Source organism: Penicillium griseofulvum (assembly GCF_001561935.1).
Source record: "Penicillium griseofulvum strain PG3 chromosome Unknown contig_86, whole genome shotgun sequence".
Lineage (NCBI taxonomy): Eukaryota > Fungi > Ascomycota > Eurotiomycetes > Eurotiales > Aspergillaceae > Penicillium > Penicillium griseofulvum.
This window is the reverse complement of record NW_024467473.1, coordinates 770,746-792,176: the sequence shown is the minus strand read 5'-3', so window position 1 is coordinate 792,176 and position 21,431 is coordinate 770,746. Positions and strand designations below refer to the sequence as shown.

Here is a 21,431-nt window from a genome sequence, read left to right as displayed (position 1 = left end):
ACTTATTCATGGTATTAATATAGAATTATATATAATCGTACTATTAATGCTATAAAAAATAGGCGAACTCCGATGCTAAGTCATCAAATATATGGGACGTTGATTGGGTGAAGTGAGGCACGGCCCGCATGGCCCGACATTGATGCCAAGACTTTACAACAGCGATTGTGACCAAATCTTCAAAGCCCTCTATACATCGAAGCACACGTCTGATTGGATTAATAAATATACCAATCGATAGAGGGCGTCGAGGTCTATAATATGAATATATTTTTATACGTTTTTAAGCTCTTTTCGTGTCAGTAAGCTATCGGATGGCTGGGAACCGATTAACACCCATAACTGTCCTGGGCGATGTTCCCGCACTTCCCAACAACCACTTTTAATTGTCCAACCAGCGGTCACCATCCCGAATGCCCCTATCAACGCAGAACACAGCAAACTTGGGACTTGAAACTTAAAACTCATTCATTCGATAGTCGAAATTGTTAATATTAGAAAAATAATAGATATAGACATATTTTTCTTTGAATTGAGGTGATAATGAAGGTTAACGCTAGGTGATAATTACCTATTTGGGAAGGAGCTAATAAGGTGCTGAGTCAGCACCTGTCACCGGCCCCGCCACGATCTTCCCGTGCTTGATTTCTCGATTTCGCCTCTTTTATAACCTCCCACCCCAATCTTTAACCATGTCTCCCATCCGCCACGAACGTCGGATGTTCTTCTAGTATCTTTTAGTTTTACCGGCGCGTCTTGGAGATACGATTTCTTTTTCTTTTTTTCCCATCTCGACGCGCTGATTTTCACCTATCCCTTTCTCGTCGCCTCTTAGGCTGAGATCCTCGACTCGTCATCATTTCGAGGACCTAAAGAGCCTCTTCTTTCTTAATCTACTCGTCTTCCATATCAACTATCCTAAAAGGTATGTAATCGCGAAACTCGATGTGTTATTGCACGCGTTCTGAAGCCTGTCACACTCTAACACCTACGCGCTTAGGATGGCGGGACGCGTTCCCCTTGGCTCGGGGGCTAATCAGAATAAAGTGTTCATTGACTTGACTGATGAGCCTGAACCAACTGATTCTGAAATGGTGCGTTCTTGTGCCCGTTCACTACTTTCAAAGGCTTAAGGCCTTTCCTCTGGGCCCGTGCGCCCTTTTCTTTGTCTCGATTTCACTCCTAGTCAACTGTCCACTTGACTTATTTTGGAAATTCAATCCCACCCACTACGTGTCTAATTTTTACTAAATTTCACGCTTAGCCAAAGAAATTGGCCCAGGGCAAGCTTCCATTTGTGACTTTGGCTTATCGGTCACCAACGGTGCCACTGAAAAGAAAGAACGTGGATATCTCTGAGGGGGTCTCTGATGCCTCGTCAAGTGATATTCCCAATATCTCAACCGATGTTCGCAATGCACAGCGTCCGCGCCTGTCCCATGCCCACCCTGATCCATCTACGCCTAGTCCCTCACCAAGCCTAAAGCCGTCTCAAATCAGTGTTGTGATTCCATCCCCAACCTCCAAGCAAAGGCGCGAAATTGCAATTGCAGAATGTCCTCCTGATGTGAATGGAATGGACACGGACATATTTCCTACAACTGACGAAGAGGAAAGAGTCGCTAAAGCTGCATATCCTACTACTAAGGATCGTGTTGACCGTCGTTCTGTGCCATTGTCATTCACCACAAGCTCGGTTCCCAACTTGGCATCATCTAAGGAAACTAAATACCTTTCAAAGCTCCGTCGCACTCTTGACGAGAAGCTAAAGCGCATCAATGGGCCCACGGTCATTCCGACTGTTGATTCCCCGACACGACTTGCTAAACTAGCCGATAACTTTGAGTTTGTCAACAGTTATCAGTACCGTGAGGGTGTTGAACGGATTCCCGATGAATCTGATTTCAACATCGGATGTGCATGCCCTGAGGATGTTGGCTGTGATCGTTTTATATGCGATTGCCTGAGTAAGGAAGAAGACTCGGAAGATCGTATCGTCCCTTATGAGATCTGCGAAAGCAACCGTAAATTGATTGTCGCAACCAAGAGTTTCCTCAAGCGTAAGGCGATCATTTATGAATGCAATTCCCGTTGCGGCTGCAGTGGGCAAAAATGCTGGAACCATGTCGTTCAGAAAGGAAGAACTGTCAGATTGGAGATCTTTGACACCGGCCCTCGAGGCTTTGGTTTGTCTCACTTTATCTTCTCTTATCCTATTTTCACTAACCTAATCTGATCTTTATTAAGGCCTTCGGTCCCCAGACTTAATTCACCGTGGGCAATTTATCGACCTTTACCTCGGTGAGGTGATCACCAAGGCTGAAGCCGATGAACGCGAGAACCTAACCGATGGTTCCCATACACAATCCTACCTTTTCTCTTTAGATTGGTATGTGAAGGATGATGATGACGAAGAAAAAAACATGAAAGTCATCGATGGCCGCAAGTTCGGCTCGGCAACTCGATTCATGAACCACTCCTGCAGCCCTAACTGCAAAATCATTCCCGTCTGCACCACCAATCACGCAGATGAATACCTCTACAACCTTGCTTTCTTTGCGAACCAAGATATCTCCCCTGGCACTGAGTTGACATTCGACTATAACCAGGGCGAGGAAAACACTACTCCTCAGAAGATTGACCCAGAAGCTGTGCAGTGCCTATGCGGTGAAGCCAAGTGCCGGGGCCAATTATGGCCCAACAAGCGCAAGGGCCAAATCTAAGCCCTAACAGACTTTCTTTGATTTAACCGCGCCTTGGTCCGCCCTTGCCAGCTGGTCAATACCCTCATACCTTTCGTTTTTTTGCGATTTCTCATCCCCATAACATGTGTGATTAGCGATTTGGGGTTTTTTTAACTCAATCATGACCATAACGCAAGTGCATAGGAGCGAGCATCAATTACCCCGTCTTTCAGGCATTTTTAACGGCGTCCTGATTTCTTTCATCTCAGCTATCTTTGTTTGCCTTCGCCATGTGTTAGGATACCCTGATGAAGATTATGTATGATTAACAAAGCCTAGTTTCAATTATTCTCAGCCTATTCGACTTCGCCCTGGTGCTATCGTTTTGTACTAGTTGCCAAGCCACGGTTGCCAAGTTCTAACAGTAGGATCTCTAAATTAGGACTATAAAACGGTAGCTATATACTGATAGAGTGATACTGACTGTAACTATACTATTAGTTTCTAACTCTGTGTTAAGTAGCAGAAAACTTGCTATATAAAGTATATAAAATCTCTAGCTAGTCCTTCTCCTAACTAACTCCCATCCTAACTCATATCGTATCCCATATTTCCTAACTAAACCAAAGCAAATAACCATCTAATTGGCTTTATATATAAAATGATTCTAATAAGGTTTTATATAGGCTAATAATTATCGAACCTTGGAACAGAGTCATAATTTGTCAGCTTTGCACCCGGCCTGGAATTCAAGGGCTTGTTCCAAGGTTATATATGGTCCGTGCCACAACCTTTCTTATAAGATGTTTAGCAATAACTATCCTAAACAACCTCGAAGCTATTCCCATTAGTGTTAATCTAGTTATTCTCTAACCATAGTCATTATTCAATCATGACGGCCAATATCACCACGTATCACCTAGGCAATTTCTATACATGAATAGTTCCTCTAATGCCACGGCTATATATTCATACGGGGTTTATTCAGTCGTGTAAGCGATATAGTTGAGACTAGAATAGTTAGCACATATAGAGTGTATTAATGTTGAAAGAAATAGCTAAAGATGAAATATATATATTGTAGCGGGAATATCTTACTACTTGGGCACCCATAGTACTGATAATATAAAAGCCGCTTAGGGTTCAATATCATATATGGAACGTACAAGTAACTAAAAATTTAGGCTATAAATTTCAGTTGGTACGTTTGTGCTAGCCCCGAGGCAAGCCCATATCCCTCGCCAAGCTAACGTGCTCGTTAGGGTTCACCGGGGCTATACTTCCGTCAATGGGTTATGTCTCAAGTCCTCGTCAAGCTCACCTTGTCAAACCCTCAAACAACCAATTCTACGATGCGACCAATGCAAATAAAATACCTAGGGCTTTCGAGTAGAAATAAAGCTGGACTTATTGCCCTACAAATCCCACCCTACTAAGCTCACTACTCCGTAGTGGAATATACATCAGACAAACCTGAGACATAAACGCCATCAAACAATAAGCACAAAACAAGCTTGAAACATTGAAACTATATCCGCAAGGACTCTCAAATGTAAAAAAAAAAAAATACAAATCTTGACATATTTCCAAATCCAGCCACATGTATACAATCCCACATTCTTTTCCGAAAGCAGAAAAAAATCCTTCCACATCTGCAGGCAATTAAAACAAATAGAGTATCACAGCGTAGGCCGGTAAGAAGAAAAAAACAAGAAAAAGAAAAAATAGGAAGAGTTTCCAGGGCTGTCCTGTGGTGAAGGCTAATCCCGCCCCTCCATAACCTCAAAGATCCCTCCCATCACAAAATTCGGCTTCACCTCGCCAATCCCTAATACCACCGGTCGAGGCTCCATCAACCCCAGTCCCTGTCTCTCAATGGAATCCTCGTTACATCGCAAGCGCTCCTCGCTTAGTGCCAGGTCAGTCTTGGATGGTCGTTGGCGGAGGATTCTTGATGAACGGCCACGTAGGACAGCGCAGGGGGGCACGCTGATGCTGTTTGCATTGTCGGAGACTTGACGCGGGCGGGGAGATGGGTTTCCGGGGCTAGTTGTGCGCCGGAGACTGTCGGGTTGCCCTCGAGATGTGTGGGTTTTGGAGGGGTGGAAGGATAGGTTGAAGAGGTGGTGTGGAGAGATATGGGATGAGTGGGTGGAGGTTGGGGAGGATGGTGGTGAGGTTGTTGTTGAGCTTGGGTTTGAATCGCTTGATTTTGGACTTTGGCTTCTAGAGCGAAATGATGTTTTCAAAGAGAGAAATGGTGAGGCGATATGGTTCATTATTGCTTTGGTGGAATGTGAGGGTTTCGTTGAGAGAGACTATGTCATAGTAGAAGAGATGAGTGAAGTTATTTGTATTGTAGAATTGTAGGATTTGAATAGTTTCCCTGGGGATTGGGTTTATTAATCTAACGGGTTTTGACTGCAAGGACTCTACTGCAGGGAGAGTTAAGACATGAACGCGGGAGACGCATGCGGATGAATGTGATTGTCCCTGCAAGCGGAAAGCACAATGCCTTTGGGGAGTTTAAGCCGACGTATACTTCTTTTATATTTCTTTACTATACATTTTATAGAGATATGTTATACTTATTATTGTCATATTCATGTCTTTTCTTGGATTTCCTATTTCGGTCTCAATAACTAGTTTGACCCACTTGTTTCATGCAGTCTTCTATAGTTTAACTGATCATCGATTTTAATGTACGGAGTAGTACTAGTAGTAGAATCAATAATGTTCTATGGAATAGAATCCCATGCTCCCTGCTATGCAAAATGCTCGGAGACTATGTACAATAATATGGAAATAAAATCCCAAATCTATGGGAAATGCTAAAGAATGATAAAACAAAACCGCCACACAATCCACTTCGTGATAACATCAAAATTCACATATGCACAGCATTTTATTCAGAAGTGCGGTCGCCCGATCGTCGTTGCGTGAAACTTCGTCGAATACTCTCACCCCAGGCGGAGTTGTCTAGCGAATGCATGACATCCTGAACATTCATACTATTCTGACGCGAAGTATTGGTAACTGGGGGCGCCTCTTGTGTTTCGCCAGTATCGAACGAAGTGCGATCCCCATACATGTGACGCGGGGTGATTGAGGGACTGATACTCGACCACTCCCTCGTAGGTGTGCTGGAGCCAGATACTGACCCGCTGAGATTGGTGTTGATGCGGGGAAGAGCATTTCGGTTTGCAGTTGGACTGGACTCGGCTCGTCGGTGGTGTGAGACTGGTGAGAGCATAGGGGGGAAGTTTCCATCCAAGTCTGGTTGTGTTTGAGGTGTGATTGCGCCGGAAGCTGGCTCGTCGTGCTCTTCGGGGTCATCGACTGGATCGTCGACAAAGATCTCCGGCACGGTGAAGGTCGGGACTACGCTCATCCGACCGCTCTTCTTGCGGTCAATCTGGCGGCGGAATTGGCGTGACCAGTATAGGGTATCAAAGAAACCAACGACGGTGTTTCGACGGACAGCCTCATCCACCCGTTGCAGCCGTGCTCGACGACGTAGGAATTCTTCAAGACGCAGACTCTTGCTATCGCTAATCACATTGTGATGTGCGAGGATCATCAAGCATTGGTGGAAGGAAATACCGCGATCGGGGTCTGCTGACACAAGGATTTCTTCGTAGAAGGTATTTAACCGTCTTCGCCTCTCTCGAATGGTTTGGACTGGAATCCGCGATATGATCCGAGAGAGCTCGTCGATATCCACACCAGACGAGGCATGAGAGTTTCGTCGCATGGAGTGTCGTGGCTCAGTCAGCGAAACCATCGAATTTCTGGCGTAAGAACCCATCGAGTTCCTCTGAGGGTCGATCCGGCATTTTTCCAGGATACTTCCAACCGTGAACTCCCCCTCATAGATTCGCATTGCAAAAACGCCAGAGAGCTCACCGAGTAGTCGAGGGAACTTTTCCGTGGATATAAAGCCCGTCCCATCTGGATCATACGTGGCCCACGCCTGCTTGAACCGGCGAATCTCTTCGCGGCTGATCGCGTACAGTCCGCTACTCCGCTGGTAGACGTAAGAGAAACTTTCGAAAATCAACGAAACGAACAGTGAGACGAAGATGTACATGCTGATCAGGTTCCATGCAATGAAGAGAGTTCGGGCCCACGGCGCGCTTCCACAGTCGTCGTCAAGGAAGTTGGAGTTATGCGTGCAGAAGGGGTGGGTCATAGTAGCAAAGTCCTCCATGAATTGATTCCACCCTTCTCCGCAACTTGCTCGGAACAGCAGGATCAGTGATCTGGGCACGTCACGGAAATTCTGGTTATGGTCTTCGTTCCCGCCGAACTTCGTAAGGCCAAACGCCTGGTTCATCGCAATGCCAAACACCAAGAACAGAACGAACCAGGTAGCTAAAAGATTGCCAATCACGGACAAACTGGCTGCCGCAGTCTTAAAGAGCTGATCAAGCTGGTTGTTCCTTGGAATAAGCATCAGGGAGACAGACACGAGGAAAAGCTTGTTGAGCTGTACCACGGCAGGACTGCTGTTCTTGTATGAAAGGTCAAGGACGGAGGTGACAAAAGCGCCGGGGACGACGATGAGAGAGAACAGATCCCATGAACTTCGGCTGAATCGATGCCACCCAAGGCCAATCAGTCGAATTAAGACATTCGCAACGTAGACACACATGAATGCCAAGAATATAATAGCTAAATTGACCAATCAGTAACACGCAACATTTCGAATCAAGAGTAAAAGACTTACCTCGAAGCACCTCCCACCAGTCAGGCTCGGGATAGTATTCCACCACAAGTAATAGCAGGTGAACTACCAAGACGCAAGTCACGAACCAAGCCCACCGTCCATGCTTCTTGACTGAAATTCGATAACACCACAACCGCAATTTCTTGTTCTGGTCATCGAAGGATCGTTTCGAGGGCGATATCTGTCGGAGAAGTTTCCGCAGTTCCAACCAGGAACGTTGCTCGGCTGTCAAGAAGGCAACACCAGTTTGTTCTGTGTAATTGCGCATGAAAACAGACACAAATAGCGTCAGAACAAACACGGCTCCAAGTAAGTTGAAGACCACGAAGAATAGCCCATTCTCTGGCGTCTTTAAATCTTCTGGTTGCATCATCTTTCCAGTGATGCCCATTGCATTTTCTTGTACGTCGACCCAGCCTTCTTGGGAGACAATTTGGAACAGAATGAAGAGGGAATTACCAAAGTTATCAAAGTCATAGAAAGAATTCCCAGCCACTCGTGGAGCAAGCACGTCCCACTTGTATGGCGAGCTGGAATATTCATTGACGCAGTTGACCAGATTCCCAGAGAAATCACCGTCATTGCAGCTGGCCATCTGCCCGTTGAACAGATTGACTCCATATATCGCAAATGGTATGAGGAAACTCATAGAAACCGCAGCAGCAGCAATGACCTTCCATCCCCCGACAATGATGACAGAGTGGAAAGTGTTCTTGGCACTGTCGCTGACGTTCAAAAGACGCAGCGCCCTCAGCGCTTTAAAGGCGCCAATGGCCCTGGAAACACTCCAGTCCTGGTTGAGCGAGCCGCCGACACTAACCCACAGCGTGATCAACACGAGTCCGTCAATGAATCCCCAGGAGCTGCGGAAAAAGGCGTTCGGCGTCCAAAAGAAGCCATCGGCGATCACTTTAATCGTCGCTTCAATAGTAAACACAACGGCAAAGCCCAAGTCAGTATAAACGAACCAGTTGCGGTTACTGCGGAGATATTGCCGCTGATATAAGGGTGTTGTAATACAGGCGAGAAGCACCATAGCGACAATTGCTGCATAAATGAAAGCAGAGAACGCATACCACACTGGCTTGTATGGATCAACGCCTTCAACTCGTTGATGACCGCGCCCTGGGCCGACAATTCGTTGACAAAGCTTCCGAACGAAACTATCTGGCGGGAAAATAAACAATGATTTGTTATAGTTAGGGTGTTTCACGAGGTAGGCTCGCTGGTCCCGTTTTCTCTGCTCGGCCGCAGTAACAACTTCTCTTGCCATGGTTGTCGGATCCAACTCCTCGTAGGCACGTGAAAACTTCAGCTTCGAGTAGAAAGGATTGGGTTCCCTCCGCATAACGAGCGTGCTGGCTTTCGTCCATAGAAGTGAGATCCAGCCTGGCTGGATGGTTTCTTGAGTCGCGCCTTCTGGCATTGTGCTCACCCTTCGTGTGTCCTTCGGTCTCTCCCGTTCTTGGTGCTTGTTCTCTTCTTCGAGGAACTCTTGTACCACAGCATCTTTGAGCAACATTTCCAATGCTGCAGGACCATGGTCGAGTGGATCTTTGTACCGAGCTGAATCTCGGCCCATACGAAGGATTTTCGAGAATGCTAGGTTTCCTTGGGGTGCGCCATGGACTTGTTTCTGTTCCAAAAACGCCCTGACCTGATGCATTCGCTTCTCGTCTTCTGAAACATCGAAGCTTTCCTGAATGACAGCAATGAACATGTTTAGAATGATGAAGTTGGACACAATAAACCAAAGAACGATGAATGAGGCCGAAATCCAGGCTGTGTTGAACTTGTTCGTATATGCGGTTGCATTGTAGAGAATCGTGGTCCAATCCTCACTCGACAGGATTTGATACATTCCCAAGAATGAGTTGTAGATGTTCGAAAACGTTATCATGATAGTCTCGCCACTTGGATCTTTCTCGGGGATCTGGCTTCGAAAAAGCTGTGTTGCGAAAATGGCAGACAAAAATGTCATCAAGAATAGGAAAAATATCAAGTTTAGCAGACCGACAATATTGCTGAATACAATCAGAATCAGCTTTCTGGTCACAGAGAAAGCCAGTACCACCCGATAGACCCGAAGGATCTGGAACAAGGTGAGAACTGTGTATGCACGGCCTGAGTTTCTGATAGGCGGTAGCTGGATGATGCAGGTGATGACTACAAGCAGAAGGTCTGTCAAATTACGACGCTTTCGATGAAACATGCGCCAATCCGAGGCAAATCGCAAGATAATCTCGACCAGTAAAATGATAGTGACAACAGTCTCAGTCGTATCAATGAACCGTGTTCGACTGTCAGACATAGACGAGCTTCTGAGCGCTTGCACAATAAGGTCAAAGATGATGAGGCAGACCCAGACCCACTCAGTTTGATCATATATACGCTTGAGGGGACTGACTTTGCGAGACATTGTCTCATCTTCGTCGACAGCATCAAGTTTTTGGACGGCAAAAGCACTGCGCTTGCTCTCTTCTCGAATCACTTGGAATGAGTGTGTGATAACCGCGACCAGTAAGTTCACCAACCACAAGCTCAAGATGACAAACCCGCAGGCAAAGAACAGAGCAGCTGGGAGGTAGTCTGTGTCGGTGGTGTAGTAGAGCAGGTCGGAAAATGTATTGGAGCTCATGATCACGAAGACCAACTCCAGGGAATGCACGATGTTGTCAAAGCTCATAGTTCCGTTATAAGGATTGACACCTTCCATGCATACAGAGCCTTGAGGACAAATATATCCTTTGGGGCTGAACCCTGACTCCCCATCGGAGCCAATCCACGGCATTTGTTTTCCCGTCTGTCTATCGAGGTGCCCGCCACAAAATTGCAATTTGCCCCATGCATCATTCAATGTGTAATTGCTTTTGCCTGCGGGATCCATCCAGACACAAGTTCTCTTGAGACTGGATTTGAAACTCTGGACGCCAATGATGGCGAAAAGAAGCCAAAAGAAACTGATAAGGAATGCGACATGGACGAGCAGAGGGGCTGCTCGCTTGAGACTTCTAAGAATTACCTTGAGGTAATTGGTTAATATCCCAAAAATCTTATTCTGGCAACAGAACGCTTACCGAAGTTCCGTTGGTCATAGCAAGGAGACGTAAAATTCGGAGACAGCTTAACATGCGAAAGATATACAGTTGGTGTGTTTGCTCAACGCCCGAAACTGAAAGGAAAAAGGATATCCAAAAGGCGATCACGGCTACAAAATCAAGCCGGTTAAAAGAGTGTCGAAGGAACGCGCGATGAGCAAGTCTAATGCGACGTTTGTGTAGAGGATCATCGTAGACTTCGGGGTCCAGTCCGTTCATCCCTGTAAAGGTTCGCAGGATTGACGTTTGAGGCTCAGCCTGAAGCATCGATGTTTTCTTGGTTGTTCCCTGCCGATGCGGTGTGATCAGGTTCCTGCCCTTTTCCGCGATTGCTTTTCTGATGCCGAGGTTGCGATTAAGTGTGCTGTACTCGACAGGGTTAAGGATGAGTCCAGACACCAAAATTTTAGAGCATATCTCAAGCGTATAAATGATGAAAATAGCAAAGAAAACCCAATCAAACTTGCTGCTTCCCCATGTCACTGAGTCGGTAGAATTAGGGAGGGAATTTTCAACGGTCAACAAAATGGTCTGGATAACAATGACGATCAAGATAAAGGGTTCCATGAACGAATTCACCAAAATGTCACACAGCCACAGTCGAAGAGGGTTATTAGGTCCCAGGATGCCAAGTGACCTGCCTCTAAATGGATTGTTCCGATCCCTCCATGATCTGCCGGAGGAACGCTTCTCTCGAGCTGTTTGGGCCTCTGGGTTGGAAGTAAATGCATAATCCACCATCGCTGGCAAAACCGGCGGTCCGTCCATTCGTGCATTTTTATCGAGCTCCTCCCTCTCAATCGATTGCTGTACGACTTCCGGTTCGTTACTCAGGTTGACCACTCGTTGGGACATGGATTTGACCATTGAGCCGGCGCGCTGCAGAGCCCCGCTGGACCCCGAGGGAGACAAAGAGCGCGATCGATCCCGGACACCGCTGCCACGGCGGCTTCCCATCCCATCCTCCAGGTGAGGAAGGTCATCGCCCAGTCTTGAACCACCAAAATGCACAGAGTGACCACCAGTGTCAGTGCTATTTCGCTCTTCCCCATTGGCAGCGCCGCTCATTGGTTGTAAATATCGAGGATCGGTCAGCCGTACCCTATCATCTTCGTCTCCTGGTGCGTTGTAACCGTGCGGGTCGTGGGGATCGTAAGGGTCTAGAGGTACAACGTCAAGGTCGGAAGATGCATCATCAAAACCGCGGCTTGCTGATGGGTCGGAGGACGATTCCCTTGATTGTGGCCCATTGAAACTGAGACCAACCGATGACATCGCTTGCGCGAAACCACCTAGGTCATCAACCGGCGAAGCAACCTCTGCATAGCTCGTTTGTGAGGGTTGGAATGGGCTCCTGCTCGGTCCAGCCGCATCAATAGGAGACTCTTTCGCAACACTCTCATAATTTCTCCGCGACCCCCTCCCAATCAATGATTGTCGCGAGAAGAGACCGGTGCCCGCGCGGCTTCTACCGCGCTCATTAACAGCATTTCCTTGTTTCGATAGATCTTGGAGAGGGATTTGGTTTGGCGGAGCGTTTTCGTCATTATCAAGGTTCTGGCTATCTGGCGCCATCATCGGGGCAGGATAAGATATTATGGAATCGCAGACATCGCAGGCCGAATGGGGTTATTGGAGACGGTGGTGACACGTGTATTGGAAGAAAATATGTCTATAGGCGAAAAAAAAAACGAGTGTGATCATAAAACGCAAAAGATAAGAGACAAGACTCTAAATTTGGGCAAAGGGCTGGATCGCAACTGCACTAAAAAGGACAAGTCCCGGCATGCGCCATACATTTCAACGTCGTGACATACCTCGGCGATCCAGGGCTGTACGTGTATTATACGCATATTACACATTTAATGGCTTCAATTCCTTAATTATATTACTATTTCAATTGAAATACAAATTACAAACCGTTATTTTCAAGACGCTGACGAAGCCTTGCTTAAACAGTGTTGCCTGGTGGGGTTCAAGATGTCCCTTTCCTCCAAAAATAGTTCAACTTGAAAAAAAAAAGGCTTGAAATGTCTTAAACAGGTCTCAAAATCTCGAAAATAAATGTATTATTATTCAATCGGTATCCATCTGAGAATCCTTTTCTTTAACATGTTGTCGAACGCCATCCAGGAACGCATCAACCGCATCGCCGCCACCAAGGGGTACTCCACCTCTCCGCATAAATCCTCCATTAGCGACGGGGATCTGCAAAGCCTCACTAATACTTGGAAGCCCACCATCACGGAGGGCTACAGTAAGACTAGCCAAACTTTGCATGAATTGGGGAGAACGAAGCACTTTTCGGAGAATATCTTTTTTCTGGGAGAGGTCGAGAGATAGAAGAGCAGCTTGGGCAAGTTCCGGGTCCGTATCGGCTTCCGAAGCCTCTTCAGCATTGCCCTGGGCCAGTAAAAGCAGTGCGGGTGGCAAGAAACTCAAAAGATGATCAGCAGTATTGGTATCAGCAGAATCGATAAATTGCAGCGTAGTCGAAGGTGGAAGAAGGTCTTGGAGTGTCGTAGATGGTCGTTCGGGATCTTGGGATTGGTTCTGGCTCTGGCGGCCGCCCAGAGACTTCAAAAAGTCCTGGACAACCGACGCTGGATCTTCCCCGGCAGTTGCTCTGCAAGGAAAAAAGGCAAATTAGCGTGGACTGTCTAAATCAAGGCTGCCAGAGATATGTACCTACGCTCGTCCACCGTCGGCACCACCCTCTCGTGACTCTTGTCCTTCCTCACGCACGTCGCCGCCGGTCGCATCGGGGCCAGCACCACCGCTGCCTGTGCTGTGGTATCGGCCGCGATCATGATCGGTGCCTTCCACGTCCTCCATGGTCTCATCATCATCACCGCCCGAGGGCCGACTGGGAAGATTGGCAATTTCATGCTCTACATCAACCTCTTCACCCTGCAACAAGACATCAACAATTTCTCCAAGCTTCAAGTCACGGGGGCTGAACCAGCTTGGGTCGCCGTCCTCGTGCTGGGACCGGGACTGCATCCAGAACAGGTATCGCTGAGAGCTAGAGGAGAACTTCAGGACAAAGATTCGGCCATTTGTAGCGTCCCTGCCGGACGGCTTGTAGGGAGTAAAGCTGCCATCGGAAGGAATCATCATAAGGTCAAGCTCAGGCTCATCTAGTGAAGCGCTACGTGAGCGCCAGCAGAAGTGGATAAGATCATCTTCGGAGTAAAGGTAGACATAGCCCGGAGTAGGCTTCGGCTTTACGGCGGCAGGAGTACTAGATGTCTGAATTGAAAAGGTCAGTCAAGTTGCAAAGTAGATATGAGTACATCCAAAGGATGGAATTGATCAACTATCCCAGCCAGATCCGGAAAGCTAAGCTCACGTACATCCAGGTCGCAGATACCTGCTTTGAAGGTGATGATCGGAGCTATCGACATGATGGGAATTTGATTCTGAACAAAGAGCTGACAAGAAGATACTGTATAGGCAGAATCGGCACCCTCCAGGTAGATAAAAAGAAGTGTTGTGGAGGATGTAAGAGATAGATTATACAGAAGGAGAGAGAGGCTGCGAGCGGTATACGTCAGTTGTTTGTTTCGAGTGCTTCTGCGTAAGTGGTTTTACAGTCGCCCGTACACTGTGGCCTTACGGATCTGGCATCAACATACTGAGTTACCGCTTTCCAAAATTGGCTAGGGCTGTCGGTTAAACACGTGATAGGGCTTCGTACACACAACCCTCGACGAATTCCCGCACTGGAGCCGACTCCGCTTAGCAGTCCAAGTCCTCACCCAAATCTCCAACAACCACCCCGACAACCATTCATCCTTCGCCAGCAGCCATCATGTCGGACGGCCAGACGAAGCAGTTCGGGAAGAGCCAGAGGGTCGTGCCCGCCGACAAGGCCCAGAAGTGGTACCCCGTGGACGATCAGTCGCAGCCCAAGAAAGTCAGTACACCCTATCAAAATGGGACGGCACAAATAAGAGGAGGACATACGACTGGCACACGATCTGCCCCGATGATTGCGACGATAGCACCGGTATTCTGAGGAAGAGCCTTTGTGAATTTACGGGGTGACATCCAACCAGACACCGGTGTCAATCGACGACACAAAAGTTCATCAAATCTTGTGATCTTTTTCCGAATCGCATATCATCCGGGGAAGATCAGGCTATGGCGAATGGAGATCCTTGGGGATTCATGGGAATCGCTGGAATTTGTCTGACATCAGAGACTAACTACTTTGTGTGTTTACAGGTTCGCAAGACCCTGCGTCCCGCCAAGGTCCGCGAGACCCTCGTTCCCGGCACCATCCTGATCCTCCTCGCTGGCCGTTTCCGTGGCAAGCGTGTCATCCTCCTCAAGTCCCTCGACCAGGGTGTCCTCCTTGTCACCGGTCCTTTCAAGATCAACGGTGTCCCTCTCCGTCGCGTGAACGCCCGCTACGTTATCGCCACCTCCAAGCGTGTCGATATCTCCGGTGTTGACGCCAAGTCTATTGAGAAGATCTCCGCTCCCGGATACTTCACCAAGGACAAGAAGGCTGAGAAGAAGACCGAGGAGGCTTTCTTCAAGCAGGGCGAGAAGGCCGAGGTACGCATCTTGTCTAGGATATCATGTTATTGAGATCAAATACTAATTTCTCTTGTGATTACAGAAGAAGGTTGTTGCCAGCGCTCGCGCCAGCGACCAGAAGGCCGTCGACCAGGCTATCCTTGCTTCCATCAAGAAGGAGGATTTCCTTGCCAGCTACCTCGCTACCACCTTCAGCCTCCGAAACGGCGACAAGCCCCACGAGATGAAGTGGTAAATGTGCGGTAGCCGCGGGTTCGGTAGATAGTTGGGGAGGACCATTTTTCCAACGAGGGGCGGCTCGATTGCAGATCGGCATCCTTTCGCGACTTTCGGGGGGCCGGTTTCATGAACCATGTCATGTAATTCCTACGGGATCCGTCAAAACACTTTTCACTTTTCTTATGATTTGCGGTTAATTCGGACATCCGGATGTCGTTCACACATGTTTCAAGAAACCTGTTCCTTTTGCGCGTGGCTGATTTTGCATGAAGCTGCGTTATGAAGAAAGACTTCAAGCAAAAAAAAAAAGATTAAAAATCACCTCGTTCCAGCAGGCGGGCTGGATTCTCTTTTTATGTTCAGTATGACCTCCCATTTCAAGGTTCAGGCGGCAATCCAAAATTGGGCAATTCCTTCGATTCATCTATGCGTCCCGCATCCCGCGATCTAATATCTGTAAAGACACTAAAATATAAGGTTGCTGGGCCTTGTCTATAATCTACGTAGTGGATATTTTGTGTGGAACTGGCGAGATCTCGAGATCTAGGCTGAACTACGATGTACTCCTTATATTTAGTGTAAAACGAATATCGTGACACATCTTTGGTGCTCAATGGATATTAAAATGGCTGCTTAATTATACTGCCGTGCCATTTTCATGTAATTTTGGCATTGTGCGATCAGTTTTCTATACCCAATGTCCCATGGCGGCCACCACTTCAAGATATATATATCCAACCATGTACACCCTCACAGCCACTAATTGCATAGAATTTGCTAATATTCAATAATTAGGGTTATACGAAACCTTCTAATGTTGACATTTATAGTGATACCAATGTCATAAAGCCCCAAAGTCCAATCTCGCCGAATATATATATTGTAATGCTAATATTGAACAACCCTAACTCCCACCTCAAACAAAAACGGTAAAAACAAGACAAATCTACATAACTGCAGCCCCAATGGTTCATATATTCGTCAATCTTCGTCTCATCGTCGCCCGGGCCCTCTGCCCTTCGACGAAGACGACGCAGCCTTTCGCCTCGCGGCCTCATATGCTTTCCGCATATCCTGTGGTTCATCCGACTCATCACTCGAAGGCCCATCGCTACTCGAGTCTCTAATAGCAGTACCAAAAATCCAATCCATAATACCCCACGGGCCAAAATTCCCTCTTGCACCCATCAACGAATGCATATCCATGCGACGGGCGATCCCACCCAAAAAGAAGTTTGTCGGCATGACAGTATATCCAGAATATGCGAAGGTCTCCTCGATAGAAATTAACAGTAGGTACAAAAGATATGTAAGCATATGGAAGCGGAAGATGATGGCCGGCGCATAAGTCGGGACGAACTTGGTAATCAGGTAGGTGATCGGATGGTCGTAATGTGCGGATAGTGGAAATGGAGCAGGCAACGAATGAAACCACGCTCGGTGCCATCTGGCAAGCATAGGAGACCATCTCGAGTGTAAAGCATAGCGGTGAAGGACATATGTGAGGAACTACCAAAAGGAAAAACAGAATGTCAGCAAAGCACACCACAGCAATATAGTCAGGGGATTTCAATCAACTTACTTCTCGCCCTAGCATTGCTAGAGTTAAATCTTTACATACCTCAAATGGCATAGGAAGCTTCATTGATACCTTAAGCGCACTGCGCTTACCGAGCGTCTGGACAAGTAACGTCTCAAGTAGCCCTTGCATAGCGATACCCAGGCACAAATTGAACAGTGCCCACGCGGCGACCTTCAGTTCCTTCGCGCGTATCCGACGTCGCCTCTTTCCACCTGGCAAGCCGGTCGCGCCATACGCCTTGATGTGAATCGCAGCCGATGGGGTTAGGATATCGAAGAGGAAGAAGATAAGGGATGGCAGCGCGAAGAAGAGTACGCGCACTGCGATCGTTCCAAACAGTTCCACACGGAGTCGGGAATGCGACAGTACCAGCGTTGACCAAGTCATGTAGAAGAAGAGTAGGTTCAGGCTGGTGCTATAGGATGACAAGACCGGAACTAGGAAGATGGAAAGCATCGGTATAGATAAAAGAGCCTCCATATTGACAGTTTGTGCAGTGATTGATGTTAATGACGTTGGAAGATTCGAGGGTGAGTTTGGTTGTATGTGCAATCTCTATCGAGTCGGGGGAGCGACGGTTTTGTGTGATTCTAGCAATTTCTCTTTGTGCTGAGAATAGTAACCTGCAATCGGTTGCCATTCATATTTGGGACAAAGACTCTTTGAAACTTCGGTCTGGGCAAAGCAATTGGAGACAAAGAGAATTCGAGGTCGAAAATGGGGTGGCAGGATAAAAGATAAGCTTGGTTATCGATATCGTACGTCATCATCCCCGGACGGGTACCCGTGGACATTGGGGAACCGCATTAATGAAAAGGTTCAAATAGCTAAAAATACGAAAACAAATATGCCATTAAGCCATTAATTTTTACTGTACAATAAGAATATGTAACAAAGGTTAAAACGGATTGAAGAGTGCATAGGTGTTGGGCGGGGCAACTGCAGGAGGTGCCGTACAGACGCTCAGGGTATCATCATACATGAAGCAGTCAACAAGCCATATGAAGAAAATACAAATACACCGATCGTTATGAAGAAGCAGGGACACTGGCAGGTTTCGCAGGTTTCGGCATCCCATTCTTCTTTCCCCAAGCGAATGTCTTGCCGCGAAGGTCGGGAATGACTCCTAGGAATACGAGGTTGCTGAGCCAACTGAGCATAGTGTCACCGACAACGCCATTCCTTGGGCTAGGCCCAAGAGCAGTGCCTTTCATGATGGCACCAATAAAATTGGTAGTGACCAGGTACTCGCCACGCTCTAGGGCACGGACAGAGATTTGGGCGACCTCCGCTGGCGTTTGGGGCTTGTCGGCTTCTTCGAGTTTCTTAGTCAATTCAGGCTTCATCTTTTGCTCGTTGTCATAGCCGGGTGAGAGTATCCCCATGGGGAAAATGGTGTGGATCTTGACATCTGCAGCCGGTGCGTCACTGCTTCCCCGTTGGGTATAGGCTCCGTTGTACATTTCGATTTCCTGGCTCAGAGTATCTGATAAAGAACGAATGGCTGCCTTGGCGGGCGAGTATGGCGAATAGCCAGCGATGGGAACGAATGCAAGGGTAGAGCAGGTGAAAATGAGATGTCTCCGGGATGTTTTCATCTGCGATTTGGGAGCAACGGGTTCCAGCCAGTTGCGCAGGGTGGCATGAGCTGTGTTGGCCGCAGTCCAATAAATCGTGTCCATTTGCTCTCGGTGATCTTGGATGGGCACATCGATGAAATATCCTGGACGGGAGAAGCCCGCACAGCACCAAACAATATCGGGAGCTGCTCCAGAATTCCATGTTGTCGTTTCTGCGATGACTCTTTCGCACTCAGCGGGATCAGTGAGATCAGCGCTGATATAATGGAATCTCTGCTTATAGATATTCGCAGCCTTGGCCTAGATGATAGGTGAGCAATATTGATCATCTGACCATGGAGGGATGTCTGACCTTCATCTCATCAACGGTAGTCTGAAGCTTGGAGACAGTGCGTGCAACCACGACAACGTGTGCACCTTTGGAAGATAGCTCGAGTGCAACAGCTTTGCCCATGCCATCGGAGCCACCGGTAATCACCACAGTCTGGAAGATCCAGTTAGGACGTGCCATATAGATCACTGAGTCTTGCACATACCTGCCCCCACACATTGAACTCGTTTGGAGTTTCGCGGCGAAACATTTTAGCGATAGTGTAAATAATAATTGTGCAAAAGAGTGCAGAAGCGCCCAATATCGGGGTTGATGTATTGATATACGAGGAGTGCAATGAAGAGAGAAGTTGAGGGAGGGGGGAACGAGAAAATAACTGGCGAGGGTCCATGGTGGATGAATGGCAGCTGCGTCTGTTGATTGTCCTCGAAATGGAAGGCACGACTTGAAGAGGCAGGAAGCCGGTGAAACTGAAATACTGAAAGTTGGCCTGTATTTAACCTTTCAAGGTGCAGTATTGTAATAATACCAGTATTTGACTTTCCACAAGTGCAAACAGAGCAAAGCCCCCACTTGAGGTTAGCGCAATCAAGGCGGTGAGAGACCAAAAAATAATTTTATCACAGTTTATCGGCCGGACTGACTGGACTGATTTGGTTCACTGTCGATTGATTTCTACACGCAACAATGGGCAGCAAAAAGAGAAAGGCCGGTCGCCCGGCCCAACCGAAAAACGCCCCTGAGCCCTCTAAGTTTGACATCGAGGAACGGTTTGACGACTCTGAAGATGACTTCCAAGCCGGCCGTGACCAGATTCTACTTGAGGAAGGCCCAGAGGCAAAGAGACGGCGGAGAGTTGCCGAGGAAGGTATGTACCTTTGATTATACCTAACCTAATGTAAGCAGTGTCTTACTGATTGCCACAGAGGACTTGCTCCAACCCTCCGACGAAGAAATTCTTGGCTATGAATCCGCAGACGAGGATGATGACCTCGAAGAATCAGAAGAAGAAGAGGAATATGATGATATGGGCGAGCCAAAGAAGGGCGGTGCCGAATCAGAGGAAGAAGATGAAGGCATTGCCGCCTGGGGTACATCGAAGAAGGATCTTTACAACGCAGATCAGATCGAGACCGAGGTTGATGCATTGGAGGAAGAGCAGGAGGCCAAGCGACTACAGATGAAGCAGTTGCAGGCTATGAATGAGGCCGATTTCGGTTTCGATGAGTCTGAATGGGTGGAATCCGGCAAGGGTACCGAGGACAGCGCCGATGCTGGTGTAGTGACTGAAGTGCTTCCACAACTCGAGATCACTGAAGATATGGATACCGATGAGAAGCTGAAGATTTTGAAGTCGAGATACCCAGAGTTTGAACCGTTGGCGAAGGACTTCGTCGACCTGCAAAGCTCCTTTAAGGCTCTTCAACAAGCAGCCTCGGAGGTTTCCTCAACAGACGACGACTCAGAAGAGCCACAGCCATCTCCAGTGCCAGTGATTAAATTCCGTGCGTTATCTGCATACCTTGGTACGATCAGCATGTACTTCATGCTCCTCTCCTCCCCATCCCCCGATGCGACTAGCGAACATGTTCCGATGACCCCCGCCGAACTCCGACAACACCCTGTCATGGGATCGCTTGTCAAATTCAGGAAGCTTTGGAACACTGTCAAGGATCTCGAGGAGATGGAGGAACCCACTGAGGAGCCCATTGAGGAGACTAAGACCGAAATCAAGAAACAACCAAAGACTCAAGAGCCCAAGAAGCCGAAACAGAAGAAGCTCAGCAAGGCCGAGATCGCACAGGCAGAAGCCGAAGCTCTCCGCGACGAGCGTCTCCGCCAAACAGAAGCCGGCCTCGCCGATCTCGAGAACCTGGCTACTAAGCCTGCCCAGAAGCGCAAAACACAAAAGATCAAGGCACCTCTCAAGGATGATGACTCTGACTTCGGTGACGAGGATGCCCTCACAGCCCATGAGGCAGAGGAGAAGGCCAAGCAGAAGCGCTCGCTCCGTTTCTACACCTCGCAACTGGCCCAGAAGTCCAACAAGCGCAACGCAGCAGGCCGTGATGCCGGCGGAGACGCCGATCTCCCATACCGCGAACGTCTGCGTGACCGCCAAGCCCGTCTCAACGCGGAGGCCGAGAAGCGCGGCCGCAAAGAACTCGCTCCCGACCAGCAGCTGGGTGGTGACAGTGACGACGAGGATCGTCGTGTTGCCAAGGAGCTCCGCCGCGGCGAGGGTGCCAAGGATGACGATGACGACGAATACTACGACATGGTGGCATCCCGCTCCAAGCAACGCAAGGACGATAAGCAGGCTCGCGCAGATGCCCACGCTGAGGCCGAGCGCCTTGGTGGAAAAGTCTATGTGCAAGAGGAGGTTGGTCCGGATGGCAAGCGTGCTATCACGTACCAGATCCAGAAAAATAAGGGTCTGCACGCGAAGCGCAGCAAGGACTCGCGTAACCCGCGTGTTAAGAAGAGAAAGAAGTACGAGGAGAAGAAGAAGAAGCTTGGCAGTACTAAGCAGCTGTACAAGGGCGGCGAGGCCCGTGGTGGATACGCTGGTGAACTTACGGGTATCAAAAAGAACCTGGTCAAGAGTGTCAAACTGTGAATGTGTGCTTGATCATAAACTTCACGGTCTTGTGTGTATG

The 21,431-nt window shown here is 48.1% G+C and overlaps 7 protein-coding genes across 7 annotated transcripts; 3 read left to right on the top strand and 4 right to left on the bottom strand.

Moving 5' to 3' along the window:
• Positions 1 to 1,001: 1,001 nt before the first annotated feature.
• clrD (uncharacterized protein) lies at positions 1,002 to 2,723 on the top strand (the record flags this gene model as incomplete). Its single annotated transcript, XM_040791356.1, has 3 exons — positions 1,002 to 1,094; positions 1,265 to 2,060; positions 2,248 to 2,723. 3 exons carry the CDS (start codon positions 1,002 to 1,004, stop codon positions 2,721 to 2,723), a joined length of 1,365 nt encoding a protein of 454 aa, XP_040645433.1.
• A 2,866-nt stretch (positions 2,724 to 5,589) lies between these two features.
• On the bottom strand, positions 5,590 to 12,089 carry cch1 (calcium channel protein CCH1; the record flags this gene model as incomplete). The annotated part of the gene is made up of 3 exons (XM_040791355.1): positions 5,590 to 7,358; positions 7,414 to 10,435; positions 10,491 to 12,089. 3 exons carry the CDS (start codon positions 12,087 to 12,089, stop codon positions 5,590 to 5,592), a joined length of 6,390 nt encoding a protein of 2,129 aa, XP_040645432.1.
• A 498-nt stretch (positions 12,090 to 12,587) lies between these two features.
• Positions 12,588 to 13,918, bottom strand: PGRI_036410 (uncharacterized protein; the record flags this gene model as incomplete). Its single annotated transcript, XM_040791354.1, has 3 exons — positions 12,588 to 13,137; positions 13,204 to 13,763; positions 13,868 to 13,918. The coding sequence occupies 3 exons, from the start codon at positions 13,916 to 13,918 to the stop codon at positions 12,588 to 12,590; spliced, it is 1,161 nt and encodes a 386-aa protein (XP_040645431.1).
• Positions 13,919 to 14,325: 407 nt separating this feature from the next.
• PGRI_036400 (60S ribosomal protein eL6) lies at positions 14,326 to 15,294 on the top strand (the record flags this gene model as incomplete). Its single annotated transcript, XM_040791353.1, has 3 exons — positions 14,326 to 14,430; positions 14,742 to 15,077; positions 15,142 to 15,294. 3 exons carry the CDS (start codon positions 14,326 to 14,328, stop codon positions 15,292 to 15,294), a joined length of 594 nt encoding a protein of 197 aa, XP_040645430.1.
• Positions 15,295 to 16,271: 977 nt separating this feature from the next.
• Positions 16,272 to 17,340, bottom strand: PGRI_036390 (sterol desaturase family protein; the record flags this gene model as incomplete). The annotated part of the gene is made up of 2 exons (XM_040791352.1): positions 16,272 to 16,787; positions 16,900 to 17,340. 2 exons carry the CDS (start codon positions 17,338 to 17,340, stop codon positions 16,272 to 16,274), a joined length of 957 nt encoding a protein of 318 aa, XP_040645429.1.
• A 548-nt stretch (positions 17,341 to 17,888) lies between these two features.
• ksrA (3-dehydrosphinganine reductase) lies at positions 17,889 to 19,021 on the bottom strand (the record flags this gene model as incomplete). The annotated part of the gene is made up of 3 exons (XM_040791351.1): positions 17,889 to 18,740; positions 18,793 to 18,924; positions 18,977 to 19,021. The coding sequence occupies 3 exons, from the start codon at positions 19,019 to 19,021 to the stop codon at positions 17,889 to 17,891; spliced, it is 1,029 nt and encodes a 342-aa protein (XP_040645428.1).
• Positions 19,022 to 19,458: 437 nt separating this feature from the next.
• Positions 19,459 to 21,391, top strand: PGRI_036370 (something about silencing 10 family protein; the record flags this gene model as incomplete). The annotated part of the gene is made up of 2 exons (XM_040791350.1): positions 19,459 to 19,639; positions 19,698 to 21,391. 2 exons carry the CDS (start codon positions 19,459 to 19,461, stop codon positions 21,389 to 21,391), a joined length of 1,875 nt encoding a protein of 624 aa, XP_040645427.1.
• Between the last annotated feature and the right edge of the window lie 40 nt (positions 21,392 to 21,431).